The sequence below is a fragment of the Rhineura floridana genome, chromosome 4, assembly GCF_030035675.1.
Source record: "Rhineura floridana isolate rRhiFlo1 chromosome 4, rRhiFlo1.hap2, whole genome shotgun sequence".
Taxonomy (NCBI): Eukaryota; Metazoa; Chordata; class Lepidosauria; order Squamata; family Rhineuridae; genus Rhineura; species Rhineura floridana.
Window position 1 is genome coordinate 95340052 of NC_084483.1, and position 12292 is coordinate 95352343.

General features: G+C 37.3%; 1 protein-coding gene across 4 annotated transcripts in view; it reads right to left on the reverse strand.

Moving 5' to 3' along the window:
• Positions 1 to 2712: 2712 nt before the first annotated feature.
• The window catches only part of TBC1D32 (TBC1 domain family member 32), a 182806-nt gene continuing 173226 nt past the window's right edge, over positions 2713 to 12292 (reverse strand). For all 4 annotated transcript variants that reach the window (XM_061623722.1, XM_061623723.1, XM_061623720.1 and 1 more), the window contains 3 exons: positions 11030 to 11170; positions 8899 to 9087; positions 2713 to 3422 (listed from right to left, as the gene is read on the reverse strand). In XM_061623722.1, coding sequence (XP_061479706.1) covers positions 3303 to 3422; positions 8899 to 9087; positions 11030 to 11170 — 450 coding nt within the window. In that variant the 3' untranslated portion in view covers positions 2713 to 3302. The remainder of the gene's footprint in view (positions 3423 to 8898; positions 9088 to 11029; positions 11171 to 12292) is intronic.

A 12292-nucleotide genomic window follows, 5' to 3' on the forward strand; every position in this document is an offset into this window, starting at 1 on the left:
CATTACTTAAACTGTCCTGATAACTTGTTTGAAAGGTGGAGCATAAATGTTAATAATAGTTAAATAAAATTACTCTGAAAGAAATTTAAATTCAGGGCGTCAGACAAAAATGTTCACCATAGGAATGGACATTTTAGAGTTTTGTAATCATATCTGGGCACAATCTATCCAAATTTACACATTTTTGTAGCCCCAGTTCCTACTTTTGTAGCCCCAGTAATTTCAAATCAATGAAATTTATGATGTTTAACTTGTTAAACATGCTTAATGTGTTTTCATAAGATATCTAATTTTATGCATATGGACATACACAAATCCATGAAATAAAGTTCACTACGTGTCGCAGTTGGGTGCACCATAAAAGATGCTCACAGCAGACTTCCGGGAAGGGTGACTTAGCCTGTGCCTGCTTTTGAGACGGGCTCCTGCCTCAAAAGAAGCTTATCCAGATATATCAGTCAGATTTTTTTTTTTTTGACTGATTAAACTTCTCCCGGGTAGGGAGAAACGAAGAGATTAACCTCAAAGCCTATTTTTGTTGGGACGACCAGATCTCATTAATTTATGGGACGAGGTCCAGCCGACGAAGGTGGGACGGATTTTCAACAACAAGCTCTATCTGATAAAGCGAACGTTCATCTTATCTTCTAAGAGAGAACGCACTAACAGGCAAGCACCCTTCTTTCTATATTTTTCTTTTACTTGACTTAAATTGTTGCTGTTTAAAAGAGATTTGCCAGATTGATCGGTTTTTGACATCTCACTGGGGAGCCATAACTTCTCTCTGCTACTCACTAATTAATAGCTTATCTCTGTTTTTGTTGCAAAAAGCTGTCCTGGATTTGCATTCTAAAGATATACACAGAAGAGGGATTTCTATTCCAGATTTTTATTTTGAAGAATATTATATTGTCTGAGACTACTCTCTTTTTGGTCTATTTTATTTTGACGAATCTGTTTCCTGACGACCGCCATTAATTGTTTCGATCCTGGGAACTACATTTTGTTTACTTAAGCATGGAGAGATAAGGCTGTCTGCTCTGTTTATACTGTGATGTCACCAAGTTTGGAGTATTAACCCAATTGTTGCTGAAATAAGAAGTGGTTTTCCTATATTTTTCTTTTAAAATGGCAATTAAGAAAGTGGCTGAGAATCTGGAAATAACTATGTTTCAGAAAATAATGGATGAGATTGAGATAACGAAACAAAACCTGCGACAGGGTTGTAAGGAGCTGAAAATTGAATTGAGTAAAATGAAGCAGGAGATTAAAGATATAGGGGTTCCTGTGAGAGAGGTGACCCTGGAAGGGGTCCCTGTGAGAGAGGAGACCCCGGAGATTGGAACAAACGTGGAACAGGAAAAAGATTTGGAGTCTATGGACTTTAGAAACAAAATCTATTGTTTGGAGACACAGGAGATTAAAGACATAGGGGTCCTTGTGAGAGAGGAGACCCTGGAGACTGGAACAGGGGTCCCTGTGAGAGAGGAGACCCTGGAGACTGGAACAGGGGTCCCTGTGAGAGAGGAGATCCCGGAGATTGGAACAAACGTGGAACAGGAACAAGATTTGGAGTCTATGGACTTTAGAAATAAAATCTATTGTTTGGAACTCAATGTTATCTCTGAAGAAATTAATGAAGATTCTAGAGATAAAGTTATCAATGGCATGGATAATCTTCTGGACTGGAATGATGTGATGGAGCCCAATATAGAGAAAATCTATGGAATTAACTGCAGCCATGTGACAATGGAAAAACTTTCAAGAGATGACCCAGTGTTTTTTGAAAAAAAGAACAGAGACATGATTTTACAGCAGTATTTCAGCAACCTATTCAGAATGGATGGCAAGAAAATATTTGGGATAGAGGTAATTCCCATCAGACTCTTACTATATGACTATGGCTTTGACAGCAAGATTATTATGGAATACTGATAATGGAAGATTGGATACTGAAATTATTGGACTTAACAAGACTACTGAAGATGGAAGATGGAAAATGGAACTAATAGGGATAATAGAACAATGGCTACTGAAATTATTGAACCTAACAGATTCTGATGTGATGGATTAATTGAAATGTTTATTTTGACTATGGTTATGACAATAAGATTATCATAATTAGTAATGAGATGGATTAATCGATATGCTTATCTGGAAAAAAAAATTGATAGATATATTTCTTAAAGAATTGAAACCTCTCTTTGACTTTTTGTGGAAAGAATAAAGTAATGTTTATGAGATTTGATGATTAAGTAAGATAACTACTGGAGGAAAGTGATTTTATAATATGACTTAAGAGACAGGATTGTTTTATATTATAGACTTATAACTGATTTGATCTTTGACAAATGGGAAGTCAATATTTTACTCTTTATTTTTTATTTTTCTTTTTTTTTTCTTTTTTTCTTTTTGTTTAACTATTTTTGATTTTGTTTTTTGTCTTCGAAGGTTTTATGATTTCGTCTTGTATGTTTTATGAAAATCTGAATAAAAATTATTGAAAAAAAAAAAAAAAGATGCTCACAGCCACAAAATACTTTGGACAAGTCTGCAGAGACCTTCACTCCAGTTCAACTGGAAATATTCTTAGCAATATTTATACATGCACCTCCAGATTGATTTCCTTGCTTTGAATTTTGGCATAACAGAGATATCACAAGGCCACATGAATACCACATATTATCATAATTGGAGTTTTAATGTATTCAGTTCAACAAATATGAAGTAATGGATTTCATATACATTGTTTAAAAATGATTACAGCAAATAACAATACCAAATATTTCATTTTACTGGAGACCAAGATAGAATGTCTTTGAAAATCCTATTTCCTTACCTCCCAAGGTCAATCTTGCTACATTCAAGGAAGCAGTTCTCCCTTTTTTCATCATTATTAACAAAGGCTGTGTTTTCAGAGTGGGTATTCAAATTACTGTATCTTATTGGCAAACCTGTATACAATTTAGAAATTTTAGGCACGAGCTGAAGGGAAGCAAAGTTTAATAGTATGGAAATCACTCCTAGAAAATATAAGCAGGGTATTTAAGTAATTCAAGGGCAGGTTCTGAAGCGACGTGTAAACAAGGCTATGGTACACAGCCAGAAAAACACATTATTTTTCAGATGCTCCAATTTAGAGGATGTCGTCTTGTGAAAGCGGTATGCTGAAAAGCCTTATTAATTTGGCAGTATGTACATTGAGAATGAATGCATTTTTATAGAGAAGTATATAAAACAAACAATCAGTGTCCCCTTAAGAACATTACTAAAATTTGAAATGAGAGGCTCATTTGCTTGATCTATGTTTTCTGCGCTCTAATGTTCCCCATGTCTCTTAGCAGCACTGGTCTGTAGGTTAGAGCCAAGTTTTCCATGTATTTGAAATAATCACTCACTTGAAATCCATGAAGTGCTTCTTCCTGCACATTGCACAAAAGTAAAGTATTATTATCCTGGAAAAAATGATGCAAACTATCAAACTAATGCATTCTAGCCTGTTTCAAAAGGTAACTAATTTAATTTTTTTTGCCCCAGTGGTGTTTTTTTCATTCTGCCTAAACATGCTGATATAGACTATGACAAAAGTGAAAAATATCCACATCTGTTTCTAGACAACTCTTTCTAGTGACATATTTGTTAAAAATAAATTAATACAGCAAGTACAGAAAGTAGAACGAGAATTTCAAAGTGAACATACTTCCAGGTTCTATCAGTATACATCTTTGAAAGTTCACAGGTGTTTAAAATAAGCTACAGTTTATCAGTGGCCCAGTCCACGTGTCACATCAAACCATATTTAAAATAGAGTATGGCTTAATGTGAATGAGCAGCGTGCTAGTGCACATGTCTCAAAACTTCCTAATTCATTCCTCCCTGCTCCTGCAACACCAATGGGGAAAGAAGCCATAGTCTGGCTTGTCATTACATCTGAACCTTGTAGCTTGTAGTTTGCTTCTCTCCAAATAAACCATAAATGGAAGCCAATGTTTATTCTTGGCTTACCACTTACAGTTTGTTTGGAGAGAAACAAACTACAAGTTTGATTCAGACATAATGATAAGGCAGTGTATGGCTTATTTATTTCTCAGCACAGGCACTATCACACTGCTTGTTCACATTATATTTATTCATTAATTTTATTCACAGTTTATTTAACTATGGTTTAATGTGATGTGTGATCCAGGCCAATGGAAGGTTGAAAATTGCCCTTCAAGTGTGCAATTGCATGCCATCAGTGCCAGATTTAGGAACAAGTCAAGTAAGGCTTAGAGCCCCACATGATGAGGGTGCTCTAAATATGTTGGAGATAACTAAGATTTATAATAATTGAAATCACTTTGGCTTAAATAACCTTTCATATAAAATCCACCACCAAAATTCTGAGCTCTGATCTCCCCATACCAATCCCATCAATTTCCCTTCCAGGGCTGCTGAACTACTGACATTATCCACAGACTGGTCAATCTCATCTCAGACCTCATGGGAGCTAGCCTACCAACACATTCTAAACTCCTGTTCCACACCAGGCATCTCCGGTATGCCCTCATTGCCACTTTCCCACCTCTCCGTATACCACCACACAGTCTTGTAGGAGACTATATGGGAAAATACATGCAAGACAAATATATGTTTCAAGGAGAGAGGTGGAATCCAGCAATTGCCCCTTTGATGCCCATGTAAGGGCTGCGATCTGCTTAATAATATGCTTTTCCATGTAGCTGTGTCATTGCAATATTTGAATCTTCTTTCAGGCTGTGGATTATAAAGAGTTAAGCCTATGTAGGAATAAATGACAGAAGCTGTCAGAGGAGGGGCTGTGTCTTCAGTTTCATATATGCTAATTAAGAAATAATAAAATATTTGATAATTCCAATAAAGCTTTTTACAAGAAGTACATTTGACTTAGTTGTTTTTCATTGCATCTTTGCCTATGTCCCTACATATATATGCAAATATAATGGTTTAACATTTATTTTTGCATTACTCTATTATAATATAATACACTTTTTTCTCTCTTTTTTATTATATGGGGCCTCTGAATTTGACATGGCTTAGGGACTCAGCAAGTTTTAATCCAGCCCTGCATGCCATGTTGTATTTTGTTTTTGGCAAGTGAAGCCAAACATCTTGTTAAAAGGTTAGTACTACTTGCTTTGACCAACTGTTATGAAGGGCATATTTTAAATGGATTTTAAAATAAAATAATTGTGAATTAACTCAATGACAGACAAGCTCTAATCTGCATTGTTTTGCCAGTGAGCGATGGGGAACTGCAGACCTCTCTTGCTCCAAATCCTGCCACAAAGCTGAAAAAAAGCAAGGCTTTCAACAGATAAAGTAGTCTTAGGAACATGGTAAAATTCTGCAGGGGGAGTGAGTTTGAAGTAATAATACATTTGGTAGCTCTAAGCAGAGTGGTTATGAATTCCTCTGCAGAAAAAAAAAAAAAAATGTTTCACGTTAGATTTGCAGTCAATTGTCTCAATCTAGATTTGGAAATGCATTTACAGAAAAAGAATATCATGTGAATAACCAACATGGATGCAGATGTCCATTTGTATTACAATGCTCATCTGGGTTCCCTTAAATTAATGTGCATTTGATGCAAATGGACTTGAATATCCCTTTCTGGAGACACTAACTATTCCACATGGTTAAAGGTAGATTGGGGCCTCCATTTCCATTTTAATGATGCATTATTCTGTTTCCATGTATTTAGCAGTGTTCCTTTCATACAACCTATCTGGTATTGCACTTAGGGTGCAATCCACAACCAATTAAGTTCAGAGTATTCTAGTTAAAGTTCACAAATGGGCAAAAAAAACACCACCCTTGCAGTTTAAGAATGTACCTATAGCCAACAGATATTTCTATCAAACTTCCTCCTCTCAGAGATATTGTACTGCCCTACAAATTTGTAAAACTGCAAACACCATTTGGGTTGGTCTTTCACAGTCCAGTCCACTTCCTGTGTAACTTGAAAGAATTTGCTAATGTGCCTCTGAGTACTGACCTGGGGAAGGAGTGGAGGGGAGAAAAGGGAAGAGTAGGGAGGAAGGTTAGGAGACTGGGTGGATGGGCACATGACAGAAGGAAAGCCCCTTTCTTTTCCACCAAGGAAAACATTGTTAATAGTGTCATTATTTGGAGGGGTGCTTCCACCTTCCACCTTCTATTGTATAGCAGACACATGTAGTCTCCCACCCAAATTTATACCAAAACTGTCCCTGGCCACACCCACGCCAGACATTTATTCCACTTTAAATAGTCATGGCTTCCCCCAAAGAATCCTGGGAAATATAGTTTGTGAAGGGTGCTGAGAGCTGTTAGGAGATGCCCAATCCCCCCCCCCCCGAGATCTATAATCACCAGAATTCTCTGGGAACAGGGGCTGACACTTAAACCACTCTAGCCACTAAGCTCTGTCAGGGGTATAGGGGTCTCCTAACAACTCTAAGCACCTTGCACAAACTACACTTTCCAGGATTCTTTGGGGGAAAGCCATGATAATTTAAAGTGGAATAAATGTCTGGCGTGGTTAGTCTGGCTTTTAGAACACTGACAGTTGGTTCTTATTGTGCATGCCTGTGCTATCGTAGGCTCCAATGTTAATATTCTTATATTAATCAAAAATTAGCCATGCATTTCTAAAACTTTTAAACTACAGAAGGTGAATGTCAGAGTATGGGCCAAGGTCAGTAATAGGATTATAGGTACTCTGAACATGGCCGATTTTTAATTAATTTCAACAAATTATAAGACCACTGACAGAAAAAGTCCAACAAGGCTCTGGATTTTTTTCACTTGTGTTTCAGACTTTTAAGTCGAGCTTCTCTATGAGTGTTTTGTATATCACCATGAAAACTTAAGAGGGTTGTTAAGGAAGCGTTTCTGAGTTCAGGACTGTAAGTTTTGTAAGATTTTGTTTTGAAATGAGCTTATTTGAAGCAGCAGAATGGCGTGGGGGTACTTTCAATTTAACATCCATGCTGGCTATAGTGAACAGCCACTTTTGGAATCTTATAATTCAGTTGGAATCAGTATGTTGTAGATTTATTTCCTAAACTTTGCCAAGTCAAGTCTAGTTATTAAGCTAAGACACTCTGACAGAGGATATAAATTAAAACCTTCTTTCCTCACAAATACTTTATTTTATATAAATACAGAGCCCTACTATTCCTTCTAAATGTGTTCAGCACTGTTTTAATGAGAGCTTTGTAATTTTTGACCTATCATTTGGCCTCTGTATCAAGAACGATTTAATCCTGATGGTCTGTCATCAGATGTTAACATGAATTTTATTAGAAGAGAGAATAGCTCTGGTGTGTTGTTTCCTGCTATATAATGAGGACTATAGATCTGTCATGCTATTTTAAAATTAATGTCAAAGATTTTAAATTAATGGTATATTTGGGCACTCACTATTATACGAAATGGCTCTTATAGACAGACAGCAGTTAATGGCATGCTTAAACAATCAACTAGATAGTTCTTGCTTAAAAAGTATTATCCAGTCTAGAATGTTATATTAAAAACAATTCAGCTTTGATTCTAAAGTTATGGATGTCAAACAGGGCTGATCAAGTTTAATATTTATAACGCCTGAAGCCACCCTCTTCTCATACAGAGAAATCCAGTTTGGAATTTTAGTTTGTACATTGTTCAAAAAAGTAAAAGACAGATATGAAACTTATGACAGAATATAAGTAGTTTTCAGAGAACAGTATCTCTTTTATTTTTAAAACTTATATTGTGCCTTTGTCCAAAGACTCCAGGGAAATGACAATAATAAATACATAAATCAACAAATGTTAAAACAATAAAACAACACTAGTAGAATAAAAACAATCTGTCAGTTCCTGAGATCTATGTGTCAGTCTATATTTAAAAAACTAGATGGAAAAAAACAGGTCTTCAGGTGCATCCTAAATCTGAACATCAGCATCTGCCAAAACTTTAGGAGAAGCGCTTTCCACAGCTGGGGTGCTATTACTAAGAAGGTCCTCTGGTAGGTCATAAACCCCTGGAGTTCTCTCAGTGCTGGAACTATTAGAAAAGCCTCCCTAGCAGATCTCAATTCACAAGAAGGTTGAAATGAGAAGCAACAGGGATTAGGAAAACCATTCAGGAAAATTAAATTAGTGACCAGAATATGTGAACCAATGACATAGCCACCTTCTCATTTACCAAACTTCAGCTTTGAATTAGCTCAAATTTGCAAAAAGTACATTTGTAGTTCTGAAATTCTTCCTTAATCTTCCTTTCTTGAGCTAGTACACTATGCTTAAGAGGAGACTGAACCACAGATGGGGAAGACCCCAATTCAAACCTTGCCTATCATGAACTCACTCGGTAGCTTCAGGCAAAACATTCTCTCAGCCTTTGCTCTTCATCAGCAGTGTAGGGATAGTAATATTAACTTACTTCAGGGGCCCATTGTAAGGTGTACAGGAAGCACTTTGAAAACACCTGAGGGCAATATACAAATGGTGATATCCACTTGCAGAATGGCTCTTGATGTAGCAGATGCATCCACAAACGTAAGAGAAGGGGAGACTATTTCTGCTAACATCAGAGGAGAGATTATATTTACCAATTTCCTTGCTGCAGGTCCCTACATGCCCTTCAACACCATTCTGGAGGGTCTCCCAACCCTCTGGAACAGATTTTTGAGGGGTGTTGGGTCTGTAGCAGGTAAGGAAATAAGTGAATTTTGCCTCCCCTCCTCTCATGTGATACCTCTGTTAGATCAAAATCCATTCTGCAAGTGAAACAGCAGCACTGAATATCACACTATACATCTAAAGAGTTTGTTGTTGGTCTTTCAAAAATCTTGACTTCAAAACTTTAGATTTGTTCTATTACTGAAAGTAACAAAGATAAAAAAGAAATTACTTTAAGAAAAACTTGGAGATCCTGAGTCTGTGTATGTTGAAGAATTTCTTGCTGTAGATGCTTGAACACTGATATACATATATATATCTGATAATCTGGGCCCATGAAAATACAAATAGCAATGTAATGGCAGATCTCACTCCAGTCCATGTAATTCCAGAAACACTGAGTTAGCCACTGTTGACAGATCTAGAAATAAATAAATCCAGAATGTTATTCAGCACTTAGAACCTCAGCTTTTCTACACAATGCAATGTAGGCCCCATTCTGAGGTCCCTTTATATTGTCAGCCATCATAATTTGCAACAGTCGAGTCTGAACCCCATCCCCCTATTTAGTCAAATACGAAGTCTTAAGTCTTATTCAGACATCCTTCTGTTTTGCTTTCTATGCCAAAGGGATTATTCTCTCCTCTACTAGAGAAGCATGTGCTTTCTAGGAGCAATCTGTGGAGAGTCAGGAAGCCTATCCCTAGCTAAATATTGCTGGGAGGGAAGGGAGGGAGAAAAAAGGCAAATACCAGAAATGCAAAGTCTTCCCTTAAAAAAATGTATAAATTTAACTCTCCAGAGATTAGCGAGAATCCTACATCTCTGCCACTAGACAGAGCTGGTCTGGGAAGGGAGCAGGATAGCCTTTCTCTTGTATGAGCAACTAAAACTCTAGGCTATGCCTCCTGGGAGGGGGTATCTTCTGTCAAAGGATTAGGAAGGCCCTCTGCAGTTACAAGTGAATGAGGGAATTGTGTCATGTCACCCTCTCCTGATAGTCCTTTGCCTGACATCCTCTCTTCCAACCAGTACAGGATTCCAGCCTTAGCACAGAACCTGCAAAAGCCAGGAAGAAAAATTGCTATGTGAACAAAGAATTTACTTATTAAGAATGTTAAAAAACAGTACTTTGCATCTGTTTAATGTATGCTTATTTAACAGAAGAGGAGCTCTCCACCTTTTTAATAAACCTGACAACATTGCTATTAAATTGATTTTGAAAAATACAACTTTAATAATGGTTCTTTTGTTACTTAATCTGTACCACAACAATTTCATTTAGCTATGAACTATAAATCTTTTCTTAATCAGCCTCTAAGTATTTACAAAAAGTGAATTAGACAAAAGTACTGTTGGTAATTTGATTGCAAATGGTAAGCTTTAAAATAGATTTGAGCTAGCTGAGATTGTCACCTTTAGGTTACAGATAAAACAATAGGTTAGAGCCAGACTTTGGGTCCTGTGAATGAAAGGGCGCCTTCTTTCTGTGCAAGGCTTCTGATCCAGTGGAAGAATACTTTTGGAGGAAAGGGGAAGTATTTTTGTTGATTCTCCCTGTGCTATACACCTCCAGAGGGTTCAGGATCCCTCTGGAACAGCACTGGAGGTAGCATTGGGGACTGTAGGGTAACAGAATATGGGTGAAAATCACTTCCCCTCTTCTCTCATGGGAGCATCCTGAACAGCACTCCACATAGCTGCCAGCGGAAGCAACCTCTGAATCCATCCCATAGTGAGGTGTTTAGACAGCAAAATGACTTTTGTTACCTTCATTTGAAATTACGGCACAAAACCTGTTATCTAATATACAGCCCAACCTAATGCATTTTATTCAGAAGCGTTGCAAATGCTAAGCATTCAAATATTTTCAACCTTATTGTGGCTACTGTTCAGCAAAACAAAAGCAAGTATAAACAAAAATATTTTATTGCTATATTTTCTATTTTTGCCTCACCTGCTTAGCTTGATTTCTAATATTGCCATGAAGAACTACCAGAAAAAAGCATTTCAATTTCAAAAGGTTCACTCTTTTTAGGATTTCACTACTGATTACTCGTTAGCAGTAACTATAATTTATAGTTAATTCTGCCCACTGTTGCATATTCGAAGATTTGGAAAAATTCTTTTTACCACTATGCTTTTTAAGAGGAAATGTTCTTTACTGTGAAATTTTGTTCTGAGTCTCTTCAACATGAAGTAATGTAGCTAAAGTCCTACCCAGACTTACTTCTGAGTAGACATGTATGGGGCTACACTATTTAAGAGGATATTGCTTTGGCTCCAGTTTTGCAATAATCTGTTTCACTGATGCACCCAAGGGAACCATTTCAAAAATTCTTTGGAATAATTTTAAGCTTTACCTGTGATGAAGTAAAACCAGACATATGGAAAGCAGAAGAGACGAGAGGTAACTCAGCCTTCAGCAACATTTCAACATAATGTGCACTGCAAAAATAGACTGGATGGATACCAGACACTGCAGTATCAATAGGCAGGTGGATCTGATCAATGAAGCAACAACACACAAAAGGATCCTTATTATTCAACTTTTAAAAATGCCTCCTTTTAAAAGGATCTGCCGATTATTCAAATGTAGAATGGCACAGTGATAAACGTCCTACAGCTAGATATATTAGGAAATATATATTAGCTATTTGCTGCCAACACAACTAGAAAAATATGGCAAAATAGTCAACATCATTTACCTACTTTTTCTCTGGTAACAACGACCAGAGGGGACTACCATCCTTCACTAATAGAGGTAGCAAACAAGCATGCAAACAGATAGGAAAAAAAGTTGCTGATTTGTGAAGAAAGGTGAAGCACTCCCACTGCATCTCTAGTCCAAATTCCTGTAATCTCAAATGGCTTCTCTTTATAAAAGACATTGGGGCTATCTCACATGTCATGTGTAGTTATCCCTTGAAGCTGTTATAATCATGTATCAGGAGCAGACACAGGAACAGGAAATTTAGCCTGTATGTTCCAATATGTAAAAAATTCTGATGGCTCACAGGGATCTTCCATATGTGAGAGTTTATCATCAGTGTTGGGAACAGCCTTGTGTATGCACAGGTTTAGATCCTAACGTTTCTTCCCCCTCCCTTTCCCCCTGCTCCTGGGGATTGGGGGATCCTTGGAAATGTGTTCCATGGTGCTGGGAGCTGCAGATGGATGATGGAATTGGTGGAAGACACATGTCCATCTTACATTAATGGAGACATCTCAGAATCCAAGTCAAAGTCCTTGCCAGTGCCAGTCATTTGGCTGTCTCTAAGCAGCTGTGTTGCACATTCCAAGATATGTGTCCCAAGATCCCTTGCTATGTTATAGCACACCTCTAACACTTAACAACTTCACAGAAACAAAACTCTGCATCCTAGCAAGAGCCGTAGCTTTGCAAGGATCCTGGCATGTTAGGCACAAATGTGCACCACTGCTTTGACTTCTAATGGTCAATCAGTTTAAATGCAGTGCATCAATTGTGCAGATGTTGAGGATGTTCCAGAATGTGGCTCAGAATGTGGTTGTCACATGTTAATGATGAGTAGCATGTCCCGAGCACGCCCACGCTATTTCTTAAACTGTTTTTCAAATCTTAGTTCCTCTTGCAATATTGTAGT